The sequence below is a fragment of the Cyclopterus lumpus genome, chromosome 13, assembly GCF_009769545.1.
Source record: "Cyclopterus lumpus isolate fCycLum1 chromosome 13, fCycLum1.pri, whole genome shotgun sequence".
Lineage (NCBI taxonomy): Eukaryota > Metazoa > Chordata > Actinopteri > Perciformes > Cyclopteridae > Cyclopterus > Cyclopterus lumpus.
In genome coordinates, this window is record NC_046978.1 from 2688130 (window position 1) to 2712499 (window position 24370).

General features: G+C 42.9%; 1 protein-coding gene across 1 annotated transcript in view; it reads right to left on the minus strand.

Annotated features, from left to right (window-relative positions):
- LOC117741541 (cGMP-inhibited 3',5'-cyclic phosphodiesterase A-like) overlaps window positions 1-21595 on the minus strand; it is a 41554-nt gene extending 19959 nt beyond the window's left edge. The window contains exon 1 of the mRNA XM_034548630.1: window positions 20684-21595. Within this exon, the coding sequence (XP_034404521.1) occupies window positions 20684-21595 (912 nt within the window). The remainder of the gene's footprint in view (window positions 1-20683) is intronic.
- Between the last annotated feature and the right edge of the window lie 2775 nt (window positions 21596-24370).

Genomic DNA, 24370 nt, shown 5'->3' on the forward strand with positions numbered 1-24370 from the left:
AGACATTATTTATCAAGCTCTCTAAATAAAGAAGAATGTAACAAATAGCATAATAAACACTCTAGTCTATTACCCACATCGTAGATTACATTAATCTAGACTTCTTTTAAATAGCATGTAGTAGTGCACACATCTCTAATTTATTATGATTTAACAACATGATACCATTCAAAACCACATAACAGGTAGCATTTCTTGGTTTAAGTAAAACATCCTTGCATGGGAAAAATATGACTTCAATCCATCACAAGTAGATCATGGAAATACAATGAATTTGTTTTTTTCTTGAATTACTCTGAAGGTATTAAATCCATTCTTTTCATGTGGAACCCTTTTGGGTTGTTTACAGGAATGGCACACAGTGTGTAACTGTCCTTAAACCCTGGGTTCTTATTTAAACTAACTAGCAGTGTGTGTGTGTGTGTGTGTGTGTGTGTGTGTGTGTGTGTGTGTGTGTGTGTGTGTGTGTGTGTGTGTGTGTGTGTGTGTGTGTTATGGCATACTAATATACAAAGCCATGTAAGGGCTAATGGCACCAAAGATCTACCTGGATCCCATGTGAGTCTATATTTATGCATACACTTCAACACACGAGTGCACACGCATGCAAAAACAAACATTAACACACGCTGACAGGCATGCTCTGTTTGTCACGACACTCGGGTCCTGAAGAACCCAGCAAGCCAGACCAAAACCCCTACTGGCCAGCAACTGTTCTCACCAGATCCAAGCTGAAGCAGAAAAAGAAACAGCAGGGAGAGACATAACACATGAAGTGATGATCACAAATCAAAATTTGGAGGACAAGAACGTACAATAGAATAAAGAAATAGTTCCTAATGTGAATAATTCAAGTGAAAACAATGAAAGAGACAAGGCGCATATCATGTATCTGAGCTGATACATCATAACCTCATCCCACCTCTTTATATGGCAAACGTGAAAAATGTTAAAACTAAAGCTTTTGATTATAGCTTTCTTGGAAAGCCACATTTAGCAAATGATAACATAATGTTTAAATTGTCACAATCCAATTTACCAAAAAGTCAAAAATAAAGTTATATTTAGTATATGTGGTGTGAAAAGATAACATCAAATGATCGGAGGGAACTTCATCTCATCTTAAACCCAATTACATGTCATTTTAGCTGACGCTTTTAACCAAAGCTACTTACAATCATACACTGTAGACACAGCTACAGGGAGCAATTTAACAGGGTTAAGTGTCTTGCTCAAGGACACTTTGACTAGGGCGGGAATTGAACCGCCAACCCCCTGATTGAAAGACAGACCTGCTAACCACTGACCCACAGTCGCCCCCATCATGCTAATCAATGTTCCCTGATGTTGTTGTTGTTGTTGCTGTCTGACAGAGGAAAAAGCAGATTCATCAGAAGCACTGATGATACAGCACATACTGTTTTATATACCAACTAGTTCATAGTAACCCCAAGAATCACTGTCTACCCACTCAACACAACTAGCTTGCCAAAAGGTTTTGGCAAAGCTCCCTGTGTATGCGTGGTTCTGTTCATGCGTGTGTGTGTGTGTGTGTATTAGAGGGAGAGAGATGGGCCTCCTGGGCTGGATGATGATGACTCACCCACCCACACACTCACAAAATGTGAGTTCAGAAATGCACTCATCACCGTCATCACTCAAAACCACGTTAGCGCAGCTGATGCTAATTGTTTCCAATCAGTGTAACAGGGGTCTTGTCAATGCACTGTGAAACCAGAACACACCAGCGATTGCTTATTGATCTGATTACACGCTCACGTCACTCCATCAAGCAAGCGAGCGTCTGTGTGCACATGTAAGAGTGAGACCATTGACAGATCAATCGGAGCTTGACTGTGCCCAACGCTACAACCATTTAAAACTGAGGATGATCCACACTATCAATAACAAACGTGTGAACTCAGATTTTTTTCTTGAAACAAGAGTCTGCAGCCATGCTAGCAGCTATGTGAGGCAGCACTTTAAATAATAAATGCTAACTTGCTCACAATGACATTGCTAACATGCTGATGTGTATACAGGTATACAGCACTATTGTCTCCATGCTAACATATGCTAGTTAGCACTAAACATAAAGTACAATGGAGGCTGATGGAAATGCCATACAGTTTGCTGGCATTTGGTCAAAAAAGTATTAAACTAAGTGAAATGTCTACCTTATTATGGAACTAGATGGAGAAGTTAAGGAAGACATGAATGTCAATCCGTCCTATATTCATTTCCATAAAAAAAACACTATTGCTAATCTCATGAGGGCTTAGAAGGAAAAGTATTACACATAATCTTCTGGGCACTATGAATTTCTGTATAAAATGTCATGGCAATCCATCCATGCAAGTTCCCCTAGATTTGCTGCATTCCCAGAAGTCAGTGAGATGACTTGTTCACAGTAGCTATGAATAAGTAAAAGTTGGCCTGCGAGAGAGCTGGGGAAAAGCCTTTCTCTCACTTTGTAGTACATACTCTTCAAAATATGTCCACAAATGAAAAAAAACATGTTACAGGATCAGATAATATATAGATAACATATTAGTTATCTATCTATATATATATATATATATATATATATATATATATATATATATATATATATATATATATATATATATATATATATATATATATATTAGTGTTTGACTCAGATAAATCAACCCTTTTTTCCCCCCGATGAATGAATTGTGCTGATGGCAGCCACCAACATCCTCAGGCAAGTATGTGTGTGTTTCACAGCGGAGTTGCATGACTAAGCCTTTGCATGTACTGTCAATTAAATGCATGCATGCATCTGTCAGCACATTTAGATTTGACATCTTTGTAATTTCCTCCTCACGAATGCCTCATAAACAACTGCTCTCAAAACAGTGCTTTTGCAGCTTGGTGTGATCATATGTCCTGTAGCATGATCTGCTCATGTGTTGAATGCTGAATATAACTGGGCCCTGACTAATTAATCTCTGCTCCAAATCTCACCAACGTAAATGAATGAGGGAGGAGTTGTCTGTGTTGACTGACTATGTACGCATGTATGGAAAACCAGATACAATTTTTCTTATGATGCTAATTTGTTAATACGAGCTTTGAAACTGCACTTGATGTACTAAGTGTAATTTATTTAAAACAGTTTCAGTTCTATGTTTTGGTTTTCTGGACCAACAAAAACAACATAATACTGTATTATATAAATGACATTGTTTTAAATTACTAATTGGATCTCCAGATGTACTATTTTATTATATATCACTATACACACTACAAAAACATATATAGGCTACCGGATGTTATACATATCACACTACCATGTTGAATTAAAAAAAAGAATCAACATTTGAGCAGTAAAAGAGGATCATTTGACTTGATGGTGTACAGAATGTGGCTTACAAAATACATTTATGCATACATAACAGTAAGAATGATAACAGGGTGCATTTATATTCTTGCACGATCTACTTGTCATCTTTACTTTACTGAGTACGTTGAATCACGTGCAAACGGGCCCTCATGCATGCACATAACTCATCTGAACACACACACACACAATTTAATTCCCGTCTCCCTCCTCCCTCCAAGGCTCCACGGCTAAGTGGAGTGCTTTTCCCTCATGTTGTTGTACCCGTGTTAGGCTACTGACGCCAGCTTGTCATTCTCTACTCCTATTACTGTGAAAGGGGAGTGCGTCACAGCTCCCACTCCCCTCTTCTCTCTGTCAGCTTTCTGCTGTCGCTGATTGACACCGACATTGCCGACCGTTAGCATTTCAGGCTGAGTCCCATGAGAAAACCATGTGAGCGTCCAGACACTGGTCTTCCATTTGGAGCTGCATGTATAATGACTTGCATCCCACTTTGTGTCTGTGCTTCTTGAAGTTTTGCTTTTCCAAGTTTCCCTCACCAAAATCTCCTCGACGATACTCTTTAAGGGAGAAAACTCATAACAGACATTTGTGCCACAACACTGTTTCTGTTATACTTCAGATTCAAATTTGTGTTGCAAACATTTCTGTTTTGTGGTAATGAACATGTATTTTGGTATTCTATGGACAGACATATTTGAAAAGATAGAAGTCATATTCTGACAATTGTTGTACTGTAAACACCTGTGTTGGTGCTACTACAGCAGCAAAATAACATTAAAGCAATCATAAACGTAATAGCAATAATCAATTCCTGCTGACGATCGAAAATATGCGTCCAACTGAAATGGTATGGTGAATATACCATTTCAGCTCTTCAGCACAAAACATATGTGATACAACACCATGTATACGGCTCATGGATGTATAAAGGTATCTGGAAATCAGAGGACCTTTTTGTTCTAGGTAATTCCACTTTCCAGTACTCATTTACATCATTATCATGTCCTAATAGTTGTTCACAAATAGCCAAGCCGATAATGAGTGACCTTTCCGCCCAGCATTCTCAATATGACATATCCACTTCTGACGACTTCCTACCAGCTGTAATAATGATTATATTTGATTTACTTCATCACTTTTTCTATTTTATAATACACCCATGAGCTGGGCAAACTGTTCAGAAAATAATATTCCTAATAGTATGCAGATTTTTATATATATATATATGTTCATTGTTCAACACGGACCATGTCGGTTACCCATACTAGTGTCTGTACAGCATTCAAACAGTATATAAATATAACGATTTGAACCAATAACAATGATAAAGGTGTAAACTGCTGAGGGAGGGAGCTTTTAATCAAGCGCAGTCTGTACACACACACCGTCTTAAGAAGAGTTCCAATCAGTCAACCTCAGTGGAAGCATAGTGGACTACGGATGTGTGGAGGCTTTAATATTGTTAATATCAAACAGGAACATGTCTACATCCAAAGTTCTAACTATTTATTTTTGTAAAACAAAATATATTTATTTTAGAATCTAGTCGTATTGTATTTTATAGCTGTTTATCTGAGCAATATCCCCCTAGTTGATACACATTTAAAACATATTATTAATAATAATGGAGTATCCATTAAATAACAGAATGATGATAAGATTATTTCTCTATATCAATTCATGGCGATGCATACAGAAGCTGGTATATAGTCCGTACATAAGCTATTACCTGTTTATGTGTGTGTGTGTGTGTGTGTGTGTGTGTGTGTGTGTGTGTGTGTGTGTGAACACAAAAGATAACACTTACTACGCAAAAAGAAAGACACAGAATATGAAACTTGAAAGAGAACAAATCCTTCGAAAGAAAGTGGCTTTTCTGGGTAGCCTTGTCTTCAGGCTAAACAAAGACACTCGGCCTGTTTCCCACCAGAGCAGCTTCATCCAATAAAGACGTGTTCATTGAATTCCTTGTTGAATGAAATTGGACAGAAAAGGAAAAGAGTGGGAGGAGGAAGAAGAGAGTGAAAGATGTTGGTGAAAATAAGCTTAATGAACGAAGGGAACACGTTGACATTAGCGTAAGCTAATCAGTCCTAAAGGAACCAAACAGGCCACACACACACATATAGATATAGATATATATATATATATATATATATATATATATATATATATATATATAAATAAATGACCTGAAATAGACCCTCTGCTCTATACCTGTTTAAACATACCCTGAAAGATGTTTGAGACTTCATGAAAATGTATTACAATTTAGCACAATGCACTAGAGAAATTAAAGATCTTGTCTACGACAGTGATTGTTAACTGACATCAACGTTTCTCTTCCACCCGGCAGAATATTAATGAATTCACCTTGACCGCTGGTGATGAGCTCTCAAGATAGTCTATATATATCCAACAGAATTAAAGCATAATATGGTCAAAGTGCTTAAGCCGCTCTACAATGTCTGTTGCGTCTTCCTTGTAAAAACAAGCACGAGTTGCCATTCAGGAATAATATGACTGCATTCTGCAGTCACATCTATATAATTACAGATTTTAACAATCACTTCTTTGCGAACTGCCTTCTTGGCAGAAGTCTGAGGGCATTTTCTAGTGAAGTATCTAGTTATCATCAAGCTTTTTCTGATACCAATACCAGTTTCGGAAATGCCTCCATTACAGCCTAAAAAGCTGGATCGTGAGTCTATGCACCGATTTTACGTGATATGATTTATCACCTCATTTACTCTCCACTGAAACAAACACAACACGCGACACTCGCTACCCCGATCAACTTCCATCATCAACTCCGGAAAAGATGAAAGCTGAGTCTGAAATGTACATTTGGAAGTGGCTAATGAGCCATTTCACTACAAAAGCCAGAACTATATATAGCCAGAACAAAGTGTTAGCAACTTCTGTCAAATTAGATAAGGAATCTGATGTTCTAGTATTTGAAGAGCTTTCGTTATCATTATGGATTTGTGTAGGAGTCTGTTCACATTGATATACACTAGTACAAATAAAAAAGTGAAAATATTAACTATGCAATCTAATTATGGCTAAATATAAGTCTGGCCTGTCTAATTATAAGTCAGTCACATCCCTGTTCTCTTTTTATTTTGACAATATATTCAGTTACAGTGGGGCTGAACAGAGTGGTTTTATGTGTACTGTGTGCATGTGCAATTGTCACATTGCAAAGTATGTAGTGTAGTAAGAATACATAGGCTGATCAGGGTACACTGGCTAATGCTTTGGTTTCCATTCTGATTAATAACCACTCACTCATCAGTCGAGGAAGAGATCGACAATATAACATGTCACATGTTTAAGTGCATTTAACTTAAGTTACAAAGATGAGCAAACTGTCAACACAGATAACTGAAAGAAAGACAAATATCTTCTACATGTCTACAAGTTTTGTATGTAATAAAAAATAAAATAAAAAAGCATTGATGTGAAATGTAAAACACAGGTACCCTTTCTCTCCATCATGATGGATTTACTTCTCCCACACTCAGGTTGACTATGGTAAATTTAGCTGCCCCTTGTCACTGTAGCTACCTTCCTCTCCTTAAAACATTGTCTAACTGTCTTCCTTTAACAGTTCAAAATCATATTTAGGCTTATAAACGATCCAGGTGCAATTATGGATGGATACCAAAGTTTATATCGCAACCATTTAGTTGGACACAACTTGTCTAATAAGGAATAAAACATCAAATGCTAATGCTATAGAAGATCTGCTTTAATATACAGTGTATTAAAGTAGTACAACTGGCATCATTTAGATAAACATGGTTCTCTTTACTTATTCCACCCCACTCCAGACAATCTTCTATAGATTTAAAACTGAGCGTAGCCATAGAACTAGAGATCAAGGTTGAAACAAGCCAGATCTTAGTTTGGATACGCTGGGATGATTGTGAATTCAGAGAAGACATATCAGGACTGAAGCCATGGGCAACAACACAATCACACATGCACACACACACACATATATCAACAGTGTCTTACATAACACAGTGAGTGATGGCAGCTGAGGACACAATAATACCGCCTTTGGCATTTGTCCTGTGAAAGTTGGACAGAGAGGAGAGAGAAAACAGACAGAACGTGTGTGTGTGTGTGTGTGAGTGTGTGTGTGTGAGTGTGTGTGTGTGTGTGTGAGAGAGAGAGAGAGACATAGAGAGAGAATGTCAGACAAAGGCTGAAAGAATCAAAGAGATATGAACAGAGAAAGAGAGAGAGTGATTTTTTACTACAGTTGCCCATGGCCTGGGGCAAAATGCCCTGAGGGAAAATATTACCCAAATTAATCCTGCAGTACAGTCATCTTCATGTCTTTGCAGCTTTCTATTTCATCATGAGTCGTTAAAGCTTTTCCCTTTTGACTATGCACTGCAGCTCGAGACTATGAATTAAAGAACTAAAGTACTTTTATACATAACTATATTTCATGCATTATTTCAATACCCTTCAATGCTTAAAGCAAGTTCATACTAAAACATAAACTAACTAACTTTTGAGGTGAGGTCGGCGGAGGTTTATGCATTGTGGTTGGGGGCCCAGATATAATAAATGAATGATACATTTGTAACCAAATTAAAAACACTATAGGAATGAATAATGGCATCGCATATTGAACTGTAGAAGACAATGAAAAGAAATGTGTAGATGGATTAAAATAAGTACAATTCTCCTGGCACAAGGTCTACTTGGGAAGTGAAATTCATTTACAGACGAGACATGCACATATTTAATTTAAGATGACTCCTCATGAATGGTTAATCAGAGTCCTCTTGAAAACTGAAAAAAAATCCTTTTCATTTTAAGACAGGAGATCAGATGCATCCCAATTTAGACCGTTGGGACTTCTGATGTAGGCTTATCTAATAGCTGCTTAGCTTTACGCTGAATTTCAGACGTTGTGTTTTTAAAAACAGTTGCATCTCAGAAAAAGGTACATTTGGGGTTTTGCAAGCTAATGCACAAGAAGAGGTCTGATCCTCAATGTACTCATTTGGGATTTATGAAGAACAACCCAGATCCAGGTGGAATTTAGTTACAATCTGGAACCGTCAAGTATTAAGTGACATATCTGCCCTTTGAAACTTAAGACATCCTTTTTGATGAGACTGTGATGTCTGCATATCTACTCCAGTGGTGTGTAATAATAATGGGCACAGACAAATGTATTATGTGTATCTATGTGTTCATATGTTATACTTAGTCTATACCCAGTGTTATTCCCAGTATTAAAAGAGCTGCTAACAGATTTGGGAATGAGATTCTCATTCTGTATTTTGATGATAAGTTATAAAATACACTTATGTAACTTATATCATTACATTACATGTCATTTAGCTGACGCTTTTATCCAAAGTGACTTACAATAATGTTACATTCATACACTGGAGACACGGTTAAGTGTCTTGCTCAAGGACACATCGACTAGGGCGGGGATTGAACCGCCAACCCCTTGATTGAAAGACGGACTGCTAAACACTGACCCACAGTCGCCCAACTAAGAAGGTTTTTTTACATTACACCACAAAATGCCATCGCGTTGGTAATTCATGATTTATGTGATGGCATGAGTAATAAATGTCTTTCAGTGATGGACCAAATGTGAAATGTAAAAACCTTGTTCATTGGTACAATGTATGTAACTAAATGAGTCCATCGCATCACCTGTTTCGAAAAGAGGGCCATTTCATACCGAAATATCCCTTGCGAGTTATTTTAAACATCAGAGGAAAAGTAACTTTGTATTCTCTTATCCATCATTTCACGGTCCACTTCCCCATCATTACAATAACTTCGGGCCCAGTTTCAAAGGAGCAGGTATGCCAGAGTCTCTCTCAGCGACACTCTCCTGTGGAAACAGAGTGCAGCACGTAAAAATGCCCTCGCATTTGTATGTCCCGATGACGACAAACAGACATATTGTCTCACAACACAGACAATCTCTGGCAATCAAATGCTGTATGTACGTCATCAATGTGGGTCTGCAGCATGTGTGTGTGTGTGTGTGTGTGTGTCCATGTGTGACGTATATGCATGCATTATGAGGGATAATGGAAGGGGAAAACACTCCCAGATGCACGTGATGCAATTATACCCTTGATTATCTGATTGGGTAATCTACAGGCAGGCTGGAGGCGTCCAAGGCAAACACACTGTCAGCAGACTGTTGACCGAGTATAACCACTAGGAAGCGCGTGCACACTCACACATCCACCCACACCTGTATTTGAGCAGTGCTCAAAGATGCATAGATATAGTAAACGCCAAGCGGAAAAGCTGTGATGAAAGCAGCAGTGATTTGTATACATCAAAACAAACAATTGCATTTGAGGGTCTTCTCTATATTGCATGTGCGTGCGAGGGAGAGGGAATGAGAATCTGTCTATTATGGAGGCCAGCTGAGGAAACAGAGCTGCTGATTGTAATGTAACATATGTGAAACAACATCCATTCATATGAGGCTGGCAGCTGACAGCATTTGCTGTCTGTGTGTGTATGTGTGTGTGTGTGTGTGTGTATGTGTGTGTGTGTGCGCGTGCGTGTGCGTGTGTGCGTGTGCACAAGAGACGGAGACATCGCTTGACTGGGTCAGTGATCTAACCCGCAATGACACTTCAACTCAATCTGAAAGAGGTCCTGCTTTACGAAGACACAGCACATCTGGAAGCTTCACAAAGGCCAGGCTCAGTGTGCGTGTGTGTGTGTACAGTTTTTGTCCGCACGTATCTTTATGCAATGTTAATTATACATGCATCACTAACACCAAATAGGATGTAGTAAAGGAAGAAGGTTTAACTTTAATTTACCAACAAAGGGTGCTTTAAGTGCAGTATGTAAAAAAATAAACTACGGTAAATTGGAGATTTACACACATTCTCTATGCAAAATAGGGTAATTTATCTATTTGAGTGCTTAGTGCAAAGAAAACTCATCTTAAAATGTGTCATAATCTCTTGAATAGGAACTTTTATAAACACAGTTGTATCATTGATCACATGAGAGCACTTGGCAAATAGGTTTTGGGAACAATCATGTTCATGAGACCTGCACAACTGAGGGGAACTGCATAATACGAACGATGCCTTCACATGTCATTTGATCCATTGTTAATATTGATGGCTAGGGTCACGTTACCCCAGTAAACATTGCAAACACGAGTTTATGATCTCAACTGCTAGTTTCAGGTCCTCTTCAATACAGCATGATAAGTAAAGATGAGTAGATTACTGGCCCATTTAGAGTATAATAGACCATAAAGCATGGTAGGCTTTAGGGCGGGGCTACCTTGAGATTGACAGGTTGCTATCACCTACTGTCTATGCATGTAACCTCATTTACCCCTCATCCTTTTCCCAGTTGAACATGAGTCCAGTCAGACTTCATATTTTGTTTTCTGTCATCCTAGTATTTTGACTAGACCTAAATAATGCAATTAGATGGGAGTGCTAACGTGTGGTGAAAAAAATAATCTCACTTATCTGTAAAGAAAGAGAGGTTTGGAGAAATTGTCGTCATACAACACAACAAAAAAAAAAAAAAAAGGCCAAAGGCAGAATTTTTAATTGCTTCTACATTTAAATTAGGATTCTTACAAATGGCCTCTGAAATTGTGTCACTGTGAAAGATTACTGAATAAGTAATGTCCTCTCTTCCAAGATCAGCGAGAATTGCTTTTAGGCTGACATTATTTTATCTTTTTTTTTTACTTTCAACAAATCCAATGAAAATACTAAAACACATACAACAAATTTATCCTGCTAACAAGAGGAAGTACATGGAACACAAAAGAGCTGAGATTAAATTGTATTATCAGTGTAGATCAAGAAACAATTAATCCAGTGCAACTGCATGGCTCTTTAATGTGTTTTTAATAGTTGTTGGAAGATAATGGCACTGAAGCCTGTAGCCTGAAGTTGCTTGTTTACAGGACACATTCTGTGTTGATTTGCATGGGATTTGCTGATACTAATGATCAACTAAAACCGGTATGATTCTTTAAGCTAGCTCAGTCAGTAGCACTGAAATACTGTTACACTAGCATCTCCCAGGTAGGTCAGGAGGTGTCAACTAATAGAAAAATGCACACGCTGCTGTCCACACACTTTATCATTCCATGTCATCATCATTAAATCATATGCAAAGTCACATCTTCAACATCTGTTAGGATCTGGAAAGATGATTCACTTCTCAAACTGACAAATGTCATTGAAAGTAAAGCACTCACAGTAAACAGTCAGAGCAGACCTGTTTATAACTTGTTTCTACCGACAGAGTTTACTGTAGAGCAAGAGAAACATAGACAGATGTGCATATGGACATATGGACAGATCTAGATTCTGCTCGTCGATGCTGCCCCCTGACCAGGCCAATCACCTTCCCCCCTCCCACTCCCCCCTCACCGAGCATATTTTGGAGCTAAAACACACCATTGACTCAAGTAACAAGGCCATCCTTGTCCAAGGGCCATCAAACTTCATCTGGACAGCCAGCAGGGACGCCACTGTGTGTGTGTGTGTGTGTGTGTGTGTGTGTGTGTGTGTGTGTGTGCTAGTGTATACAGTAGTGGCCAGGCCAGGTTAAAATTGTTTGCTGCTGCCTTTGGAGGCCACTCTCATTCACACACATACACACATTTGTGTTGCTCTCTTTCCCCGGCCCTCTCCTCTGACAGGAGCATATGGCACGGGACCATATTCACATCATGTGTAGACAAAACACAAACTTACACATGCAATATCTGTTCAAACAACATACGATCAATACGAACTTGACTCAACAGTGTTGTCTGTGAGTCTGTGTTAGAGCTCGGAGCGATGGTGTGTTTAAGTAGAGAGGTTGGTCAAAGGGACCAGATAGTTGTCCTTTTACCATCAACACTTCTGCTGCGCTTGGCAGCAAACCTCCTCTCACTCCCCCTCCTTCCCTCACCCTCCACGGCAAATCTTTCAACACTCTCTTTCCCTTTCCCCTCCCCTCCCTCCTTCCCTGCTCCTCTCTCACGCAGAAGCTCATTAGGTCCCCTCAAGCTAGTTTGTCCACCCCCCTCCTTTTCCTCCCTCTCTCTCTCTCTCTCTCTCTCTCTCTCGTCTATTTGACTGCTGCTTGGGGCTGGATGGAGCCTGTGCTAATGCCAGTGTGTTATTTTCCTTCAATCACTTTTTTTTTAATCCATCTTTCCATCTCTGTTCCACTGTCTTCGGTGGCTGTCCCTCTTTCCTGTGCTTCTTTTGAATGACATGATAAAGGCCACAGCTACATCTCTGGCCACACAGACCTGGCTACTTAATTCAAACCATGTGTTTCCTTAAACATGCCTAGATGCTGCACATCTCACTCCCCTTCCTTCTCCCCTTTTCTCTGCTAAACACTACTCTTTCATTCCCTTATTCCAGCAATACACAATCAAGAGTCCCTAAGGACACTTGGTATTTCATTGGATTATGCACTGATTGAATTAGCATTCATCTATCTTTTTTACTGAGATATTAATACCAGTAATACAAGTTGTATCTATAACTAATCTGCATGTATTTTGGATGGAAGTATCACTGTATACTGGAAATGTATTTGCGTCAATGAGAGAATGTGGGCCTTCACTCAAATAGATCTCCGAGCACATGTTTCTCCTCAAAAAAATCTGCCCCCACCCCACACCCCACACTCTCACACAGATACTGTATATGAGGATGAGATGAATATGTTATGCAATGTGGCCTTATTCAAGGTCTGACCTCCAAATTTAAATTAGGAGGTAAGTTTTAGAAATTTATTTATTTATTCTTATCATACAGAAACATTGTCATCGTTTATGTCCTTGGATGAAACAAGTAACTGAATGAAAACATTTATGTAATAAACTAGTGTGACTTTGTAACAGAGAGGGAAAGAAACTGTAAGAAAAGAAGAAAAAAACAATTTGAAAACATTGTTGCATTCTTTAGACATTCTATTTATGGCTATTGTTATCGTGCATTCAGCGAGCGCCTTTCAGTTGCAGGTGACCCAAAAAACTCTATTAGAGCCCCCCTCCCCCTATCCCACCGAGACCCTGGGTAAAAGACAAACAACTTTGGTTAAAACACAAAACCTCTGTCTGGAGCTAGCCCTGAAAGATCACAGTGGAGTAAAGTTCATGTCAAAATCAGACTCAACTTGTCATCATATACTGTATCGATAGTATAGAAACCTCTCATTACATTTCTATAAGATAATTTGCTCTGCATAGCAGTACAACCCAAAAAGAATAAATCCCTCTCAACTATACCACAGAAGTACAGCAACATAGCTGATGCTATATTTCAGCTACTAGTTCAGCAGAGTGCCTGTGTTGCCTCTGGCTTGGCAGGCTGCACCAGCCTGCTTCATAAATACTGCACAACCAACGCTTGATGAAAACCTCCTCTTCTCTCAGGTACAACTGCACTCTGGAGAGCTTCATTATCTACAGTACAGATAAACTGTACCTACAAACTGTACGTGTTTGTGTCAGAGAGAGACTTTGTGGAAGAAGGAAAGAAGACGTTTAGAGAAAGAAAATGTCAGCAACTGATTTGACTAGTTTGTTAAATGTCTGTTCTGCAACACAACAAGCCAATGGCCAAATGTTAGGTACACGACCACACAAAAACAAATGTGTATGTGTGTTCATGCAAAGGAACAATCATTTCAGTTTGACAACATGCCGTACTAGATGTAAAATATAGTGCTCAAATATGAAATCCTTATGGCAGTATCTCTATGCATATTGTGGCATCACAAGGGGACAGGTACTGGAGGGGCGCTACAAAATGGCCACCAGTGCAAGAACTACATCTCCCAGCCTGCCTCACCGCTCATCCAGCTGCAGCTGCTTAAGGCACCTGATTGAGGCAGGGCTGGGAGACTTAAGAGAGAGCACCTGGGAAGGAGAAAACGGACAAGCGAAAGGTGAACCCACAAGCACCTGGAAGAGGACAACAAGGAAGAGGACCTCGTAGCCTGGAGTCACCAGTGTGGAGATTTGTTTGGTTAATTAACCACTTTCTCCTCCGGGATGTTTTGTGTTGTCTAACTGGACCCTTTTTTGATACTTTGTTGTTTTTGGACGTTACCTTGCTGGTGGGATGGGAAATAAACCTTACTTTTTGTTAAATACCCTCGGACGTGCCTGTGTCCAGCTCTCTTTTTGCACTGCCCCAGGCTAGCCTGTCCTAGCGACAGCCCGTGACACCACAATATGCAGACTGGGGCTGTGTTTGTAATCACTCCCTTGTTCACTCATTCACCATTGCCAAACCCTCTGAAGCTTACTCTACAGGGGCTTGTACATGTTTGACAATAACTCATATTTTTTAACATTAAATTATACATCTATAAAGCTAATAATTGCAATATTGCGTATTTATCAAAAAGTAATGTTCATGGTGCACATTTTCATTCCATCATGTAAACTTTTGACGACAACTGTGACTGTACTTTACACTTAAAATGTGGTCACTCAAAAAACAATTTTTTTTTTAACACACAAGCTCTGACAAGCTGTATATTGATTTCAATATCAAACAGCAACAGAAGGACAAACGTTGCGACCAAATGGTGAAGGAAGTAAAATCTCTCGGAAGGTAAAAGACCATAATGGAGCTAAAAAGACAAGATTAACATTGAATTCCCCATTCATCAATGAGCCAGAAAGTGAAATCCTCCTCTGTTTTTGGGTATTGGCACATCGTTTAAGTATTTTTATACTATATAAACTGTACAAATATTTAAATGTTCATTCATGAGAAAAAATAAGTACAATGACTCAATAATTTAAAAAACTTCTTTGAAACCCAAGGTGCAATCCTTTTGTTTGTGTTTCTCTCTCTTTGTGCCTTCCATCAATCTCCATGTTCCTCTCACTGGTCCCACAGATGACAGTGAGGACAGGCTACCGGATGACACGCTGTCCTCAGCATCTGGTCAACTTTGAGGTATTTTCACTTTCAAAGTTCAATTTGTCATCAGTTCTGTTCCAAACATGATGGGCTGGAACGGGTAATGGAGCTGTTCTAATAGTACAGATAGTCCACTAAGTCACCGTTCCCTGGATACCAATTAGCAATGAACAACCAAGCATCCAAAGTCTGACAGCTGATGTGGGATCAGCGCTAGCTCCATCCATTATCACCCATTTATCCGGGGTCGGGTCGCGGTGGCAGCAGGTTCAGCAGGCCGACCCAGGCTTCCCTCTCACCCGCAACACTTTCCAGCTCATTCTGGGGGATCCCGAGGCGTTCCAAGGCCAGCCGGGAGATATAATCCCTCCAGCGTGTCCTTGGTCTTCCCCGGGGCCTCCTACCAGTTGGACGTGCCCGGAAAACCTCTAATGGGAGGCGTCCAGGAGGCATCCTGACTAGATGCCCGAACCACCTCAGCTGACTCTCATCCCTGCCGCTTCGCACTCGGCTGCAAAACGCCCCAGTGAATGCTGGAGGTCACGGTCCGAGGAGGCAAACAGGACCACATCATCCGCAAACAGCAGAGAGGCGATCCCGAGACTCCCGAACCGGATCCTCTCCGCCCCCTGGCTGCGCCTAGATATCCTGTCCATGAAGGTCACGAACAGGACCGGTGATAAAGGGCAGCCCTGGCGGGGGCCAACACCCACCGGGAACGTGTCTGACTTACTACCGAGGAGACGAACACAGCTCCTACTGCAGGCGTACAGAGACCGGATGGCCCGTGCCAACGGGTCCGGCACCCCATACTCCCGCAGCACCCCCCAAAAAAACCCGAGGGATCAGCGCTAGCTAAATGAGAGAATGAAATGGGTGAGATGGGACATGTGTGATTCTGGATCAGGGCACTCTGAAAGGTGTCTGTGATCTGCTGTAGCCGGGCCATTGGTGACTCACCATCACATACAGACTAGTACTAAGATAAAGGTCAGGCTTTTTCATAAAGGTCTAAATCTATGACTATTGCTAAACTGCACAGTGACAATGTATTGACCTTAAAAAAAAAAAATATATATATATATATATATATATATATATATATATTTTATCAGTCTATATTTTGATTAATAAAAGCTTTAGGAAAAACACATTTTAAGACAATTAAGAATCAACAAAACTCAGATAGAAAATCTGATTTGAAAATGCCATGGCAGCTTTAAAAGTAGCTATACAATGTAAAGGTAACACTCAACCTGTTATGTGCAGCTCGACAGGAACACTGGACCCAAACGCCGTCAACGATGGAAAAGCAACTTTATTGCTAAACAGGATTCCAAAAACAGGCTTCAAAAACCAGGATACAAAACACGCACACAAGATCTTCCACAATCTAGACAAGACGAACCGACAAAGGGGAATGACACAAACAGGACTTAAATACAGAGGGCTGGTGCAGGTGATTGGACACAGGAGGAAACAATCAGGGACAGAGCAGACAATCACAGGGACAGGAAGTACAGAGAAACAGAGGACACGAGAGACAAGGACTTCAAAATAAAACAGGAAACACGACACTACAGATCCTGACATAAACCCCCCCCCCTCAAGGGGCGGATTCCAGACGTCCCAACACAGTCCCCCAGGGTGGGTGGAGGGGAGCCGGAGGCGGGACCAAAAGCCTGGCAGAAGAAGTCCGGGGGACGGGCCGGAGGACGACCACCAGGAGGACTGACCTGCTCCGGAGGACGGGCAGGAGGACGGCCACCAGGCACATAGACCTGCTCCGGGGGACGGGCAGAAGGGTGACCACCAGGCGGACGGGCTGAAGGACTGCCACCAGGCAGATAGACCTGCTCCGGGGGACGGGCAGAAGGGCGACCACCAGGCGAACAGACGGGCTCCGGGGGAACCCAGGGAACAGAAGCCGGAAGCGGCCAGGGTGGCGACCGAACACAGAGAACCTGAGTCGGCTGGGGCGGCAATGGGACAGGAGGAGACGGAGTCTGACGGGGCGGGGACTTGACCCGGGGAACCGGAGTCGGCCGGGGCGCCGACGGGACCCGGGGAGCCGGGGTCGGCCGGGGCGCCGACGGGACACGAGGAGCCGGGGTCGGCCGGGGCGCCGACGGGACCCGGGGAGCCGGGGTCGGCCGGGGCGCCGACGGGACACGAGGAGCCGGGGTCGGCCGGGGCGCCGACGGGACACGAGGAGCCGGGGTCGGCCGGGGCGCCGACGGGACACGAGGAGCCGGGGTCGGCCGGGGCGCCGACAGGACACGGGGAGCTAGAATCGTCCGGGGCGCCGACAGGACACGGGGAGCTGGAGTCGGCCGGGGCGCCGACGGGACACGGGGAGCTGGAGTCGGCCGGGGCGACGACGGGACAGCATCGGCAGGAACCGGCGTGGACTGCGGCCGAAGCAGGACCCTGTCTAACGCCTGGAGGGACTCCATCATGTCCCGGAAAGCGTCCTGGGACAAGGCAAAGAAGCAAGGGCCGGCCGGAAGTCCAATAGGTCCCAGGAAGTTGGGGTTGGCCGGAACACGGACGCGGCAACAGGAACGGGCGAGGGCTGCAGCACGGAGGCGACTGCGGGAACCGGAGTAGTCTGCGGCACAGAGGCGGCAGCCGGAACCCTCCACCGACGCGGTCCGGAGGTTTGCGCCCCCCACTCCGGGGCTGGGCCTGGGTGACCTCTGCCCCTGGGGCTACGAGGCCCCCCATAAGCCAAACGGGTCCCGTTGAAGGGGTCTGGTGCCGAGACCCTATGGGGGTTGTAGTTCCACTTCTGGAGGCTACGAGGGCCCCCATAGGCCAAGCGGGTCCCTTCGAAGAGGTTGTAGGCTGGGTCCATTCTTGGTCGGTTCGTTCTGTTATGTGCAGCTCGACAGGAACACTGGACCCAAACGCCGTCAACGATGGAAAAGCAACTTTATTGCTAAACAGGATTCCAAAAACAGGCTTCAAAAACCAGGATACAAAACACGTACACAAGATCTTCCACGATCTAGACAAGACGAACCAACAAAGGGGAATGACACAAACAAGACTTAAATACAGAGGGCTGGTGCAGGTGATTGGACACAGGAGGAAACAATCAGGGACAGAGCAGACAATCACAGGGACAGGAAGTACAGAGAAACAGAGGACACGAGAGACAAGGACTTCAAAATAAAACAGGAAACACGACACAACACTACAGATCCTAACACAACCTATCATCTATACCTTTTGAACAGTTGGCCTGTCAGCTACATGCGAAATGAAAAGAGGACTAATGAGCCATTTAATTACTGCTATAAAGATTTGTTGTCTCAGTCACAATTTATTTATTTCTCTCGTCACAAACTCTGCAAATGAGATCAGGGCAATGTTGCCAAGAGAGAGAAAAGACCAGTGTCATCAGTTAGGATTATGCTGCTTCTACAGCCATACATGGGTGAGTACGATAAAACCCACTTAGCATTATCTCTCTAAATTCCCCACTGCACATGCATGTGTATGGATCACCGTCTCTATTTCCCATGTGGCAAAAACATTGCCACTCCTTGTTCATTCCCCACAAATCTCTTGGTGTTTATCACTAGAGGGCACGAGCACACTCAGGGGCAAAGACTGCAAGAAAGTAACCTTCAGTTACGGCGGAAGCATCACTTGTTTCAGCGGGAGAGAAACACCCGAAAAGAACATTATATCAAAATATGATTTGATACGTTTTCATGGTATGCAAATGTAAGTGAGGTGAGTGACATGCATATAAGTTGCTACGAAGAAAATGCTTCAATGTAAGCTAGAAAACCTGGACCACTTGCCGGGCCTAAAAGATAATTAATGTTGGCCTTCCTTTTTTGTTCAAGCAATGCATTTACAGCCTTAAGTTTCCCTCCACCCATTTGTGTTATCAAATTGATTATCGTGACAGATCTCTAAGCTCACTTTTGGCATGATAATATGCTCTTCAGTGACTATACGATTTGATGTGGAAGTAAGTGCAGGGCATGCTATATCTGAAAAGTGATGTATATTGGGTACCACTTTTTAGTGAGCAATCAATTGTTTGTTAAGTAATGTGGCACTAAAATTTGAATCGCAAAGTAGGTAACTCATGAATAGTTGTTATGGCTCAGGTTAAGCTAACATCATTGATTCAACAGACAAAGAACCAGAGTGTCTATATATATATATATATATATATATATATATATATATAAACTAGCATAATATACAAATATATATATTCTTATGTCATATCAGTTCGCAGGCAGGAGTCAATCACAATTAGAAGCACATTTTAAAATCAGAACACAAGCTAGATGTTTACATGCTGATTATCCAAAACAGTGTCTCACTAACATGCCAAAAATACGTTTTTCAATTATAGATAAACCAACACAATGTGTATGTTCAGAAGTTGAAATCAGTGTTTTAGTATGAGCAGCTCGAGTTGGATAACAAATAGAGAGTGTGCTTCAAGCTCCAAGTGCACATCGGAAAAGTATGCAGGGCAGAGCACATCCAACTCATTAATGGATTTTTGGTCACATCAAACAGAATTGTTATAATGGTCACAATGTAAACATTTTCCCTCATCGCTGCATACTCTAGACATAGTTTACATAAAAAGTACACATGTATATATCTCCAGGAACAACTAAAGGGATTCTTAAGTTTAATTTTAATTAACACATCAGAATAGCAATACAATGTGACTGTGACTATGTTGTGTTTTTATTTCCACTGACTGTAATAATCATGCTCTACAATAGGGGGTTCTTATGAGGACACACTTGAATCAAATCTGGCTTGGAAACACATGCACCACGCCATTAGCACCCAGGATAAACAGACGCTTTCAAAATATGTACATGTGACCTCACACCTACACGCACACACACACACACACACACACACACACACAAGCACACACGCACACACACACACACACACGTGTGCTCTGTCAGGCACACGGTGACTTGGTGTGCTGTGAGCGCCATGCATTTGATTATCAGACAAAAACACAGCGCAGCGATGACCGCATTAACAGTGTCAGAGAAAAGGAAGTATAAGCAGGTGTAAATCACTCAAATACTAAGCTGGTAGTGGGTCTTGGAAAGGGTAGATGTTGGTCTATGAAGCACATACATCATTAGTATCATAATAATAAAGTGTGTTATTACGATCTGTTCCCTCGGCTTGCCCGTTGTCATGAAGGGAACGCGCGTAAAGGTGTCACACATGCCATCAGCGAAAGAGACCAAAACGTGTTGCAGGCTTTAAGGAGCTGAAAGGTCACAAACAAATCAATAACACATCCGTGGGGCTCTGGATCGGACTTCCGAAGCTGGACACGTCTTACCTGGTCCCGCGGAATGCAAGGCAGCGAAGTCCTGCGGTGGGACTTGCTGTTGCTCTGACTGTGAGCCATCAATTCCGAGGCCGATATGGAGCTGGACCTCCGTCTCCTTTTGAAGACAGGAATGTCCTCCTCCTTCGCCCCGGTCACAGAGCCACAGCACCCCGTCCCGCTGGTCCCTGGGGCCGGCAGGAGCCGGTCAGCATACCTCGCAAGCAAAACCCCCAGCAGTCCCAGCAGGTAGGCCAGGTAGGGTCTCCAGCTGGCCCGGAATCTGTCCAGAGAGACGAGAGAGACTGCCCTGATGACGCTGATGAAGACGATGATGAACACTCCCTGACGCAGCCGGACGACCAGCAGAGCCCCGCTGCCCAGGCAGCCAAGGACTACCAGGGTTACGGGGTGGGACAGCAGCTGCTCCTCGGCGCCGCGCAGGAGGAACTGCGCCGCGGACTCGCCCAAGTGGCACACGGCAAACAGAAACACCGCGGTGCGGATGAGCACCCCGCAGCGAATCAAATACAGCACGCCCCAGAAGAAGGCACATACGAGAGTGCAGGGGGGTACGCAGGAGCACGCAGTCAACAGCAGCTCCGCAGCGTAGCCCGACGCCAAATGAAGGCAAGAGCCGGAGCCGCTGCTATTTCCGTTGCTGCCGCTGCCGCCGCTCGCGTCCCAGTCGACCAATCTGAGCAGCAGAGCGAGAACAACGGAGACGGAGGCGACGCAGACCGCAGACGACACTCCTCGGCAAGTCCATGTCACAGCGAGTCTCAGCCGCGACCGGCTCCCTGCGTCCCGGCGCAACGGGGTGGCACACGTCTTCACGTAGCCGTGGCGCTCCAACGCGGCCCGGGGATACTTTTCATGAGCACTTCTTGATGAAGCTCTGTCGCCGTGTGCCTCCAAGGCCATCGCCGTCAGTCACGCGGAACGCTGCCCGGGCCGTCCAGGAAGACGACAGAGTTATTAGCCTCTGTGTCTGCGTCTCCCATCATCGGGCATGTTGTGTGCGCCGCTGATAGAGAAACAGTGGTCAGTGACGAACGCCTCCAAAACTAAAGTTTCAAAGTTGCCAAATTATTGGGTTAAAAACTTTTCTTTAAGTTTTGTTGTTCAGACCTTCCCCATTACATTTGGTATACTATTAGGTTGCCTCTGGTCGTCGACCAGTGATCCAAATAAGCAACCCCTGACTTTTCATACATCTAGGCCACTGCTGCACTCCTCCCCATAGTCTCTCATTCACCCTCTCTTTCTCTCTCCTCCCACTGGACACTAGCCTTATTTTGTCTCTATGTGTGTGTGTGTGTGTGTGTGTGTGTGTGTGTGTGTGTGTGTGTGTGTGTGTGTGTGTGTGCGTGTGTGTGTGTGTGCGTGTGTGCGTGCGTGTGTGTGAGTGTGCACGTGTGCGTGTGTGTGCCTGCCTGTGTGTGTGCCACTCTGGTGGTTCCTCCTTCACCTTTCAGCTCTTCCCCCTGTTTTTGTTCATTCTGCAGGCTGATGGGACTCAGTTCACAGTGGACGGTTGCCATGTTTACATTAAGATTTCCAGGCTTGTTCAGGAAGAGAGCAGCCCATAATGTGTATTAACTATAATAATCCTGTAATACATTTTGGAGGTACTTCACTGTATAAATATGACAAGAGACCTAAAAGGGATAACATTCTACCACATAACTTGAAACTATATAATTGATCAGGGTCAGGTTATACTCAAAACTTCCTCTATAGAAATATGTATGTCTTCAGGAAGCGACTTATTTCACTTTCCTCTAAACTGAATGCAACCAGTGGTCATTCGGGAATGTACTCAGAAAAATAGACAAACCATAAAATGAGATGCACAGTTCTACAAAGAGCAGAATTTAGCTGTAGTAATAATCATCTTTGCTACCCATGATATATGTATTTTTTTCCAGGATTAAAATGCTAAATCACATCATCCTCTGCCTCCTGTGTGGCAGAATGGCCGAGGACAAGTTAGAAGCCTTCACCTGTTTGCCCTACATTTTATGTGAGGATTAAAAATGATGCACTGCAATCGCATAAGTCTGTCAACTAAATAGTATAAATCTGTTGTGGGAACATCTGTGTTGTCAGGACGCCGTGTGCTCGTACTAAAAGTCTTCAAATGCAGAATAATCCAGCTATAATTTAAACTAAAACTAGAACATTTGACAAAATAAGGCAACGCCAATTTTAGCTTTCCTTCATTGGCTTCCAATTTCATGTCAGACGTCTGATAACTTTTCAAAATTCTCTGATCTCTTTATTCTATCACATGCTTTTATTCAGTATTTAAGACCTTGTATCAGTTATTAACTTTTCCTGCGTGTCGGTCTCAGTCTCAATTAATCTGTCAAGCCAACTTGAAAGCTGTAAATGTTCTAAAAACCACTGCATCTCTCTAACCTTGTTTTTTCTATATTACTGGATGACAACGTTCCAAAGTGACAAACAGCATGTCACAATCCAAATGTTCTGACATTTGACCGGTCAACGGATGTTGACAGGTACATAGTTGTTTTGTGTCTCGCTGACTGTTTACAAGTCAGACGCCAACTCAACCATCTCAAAGAAAAGAACTGAGCTGTGGAGACCCGCAGGTGCAATTAGGAAGCGGACTCAGTCTGGGCCGGCTCTAGCAGGGTTCAGCCCTGTCTTTGCAATACATCAGCACAAACACAACGTAAACCACATTTTGGCAAAGGTAGCCATGATAATAACATCCATCGACCTTTGCCCTCAGAGACGTTCTCCAGACACACTCCTCCAGTTGTACTAAGGAAGTGTTGTAACAGTGTCATCTATCATTGTGAAGTGCTTGAAGAGAACTGGATGTGAGTGTGTGCTCTTCATTTCTTTGCCTTCACCAGGTTATCTGTATGTGGTTCGCTTACACAACCACACGTGGACATCCTGATAGAGACATTGTGCTATAGTGTCATCAAATGTATGCGTTGCTGTCTTGCTGACAGAGCAAAACCGTGTTTACCTGAGGGTGAACTGGATGGACACTGGCGGTCGGGACGGCGCCATCAGCTGTAACCGCCAAAAGCGAACAGTGCAGAGCGGCGGCCATGAGCTAACCAGTAGTGCATGCTTACATGCACTAAAGGTAAGTGTGTCCGGACTGGCTATGTCAACAACGCTAGGAGAAGCTCAGATATAACACACACAGAGGGAGAGCGACTTCATTCTCTGCTCAGGTAGACATTACTCCACTATATCTTGACACAGCAAATAGTTGTTTGCTGCTCCATAAATGCTCTGAATGTCATAAATTGCCTCAGGACTTCGCACTAGTTCAGTAAATCCCATTCTGATCTGGGGGACACTGCTGTGTTTCTCCAGGGTCAGTTGAACTGATATGGCATGCTTCACAGAAAGATGCATCTGAAATGCATTCAGGCTGGATGCGTCGTGACTCAAGACACAATCAGACAATTGCTCTTCAGCTGCACTCACGTCATTCATAGCTGTCTCCGTGTGGGAATAATCTAAACAAGCAGGACATGTTCAATTGCATGAAATTGAGCTCTCAAGTAAATTAGAGCTTCTCCTTGGTTTTGAGGTACTATATCCCAGTACAATCAGTCCTCTCAGGCTCTCTGTCCCGGGGAGCTCCTTAAAGTGTTCAAACATGTTGAGAAAAGATGATCTGCATCAAAGAAGAATAGCAGAAAG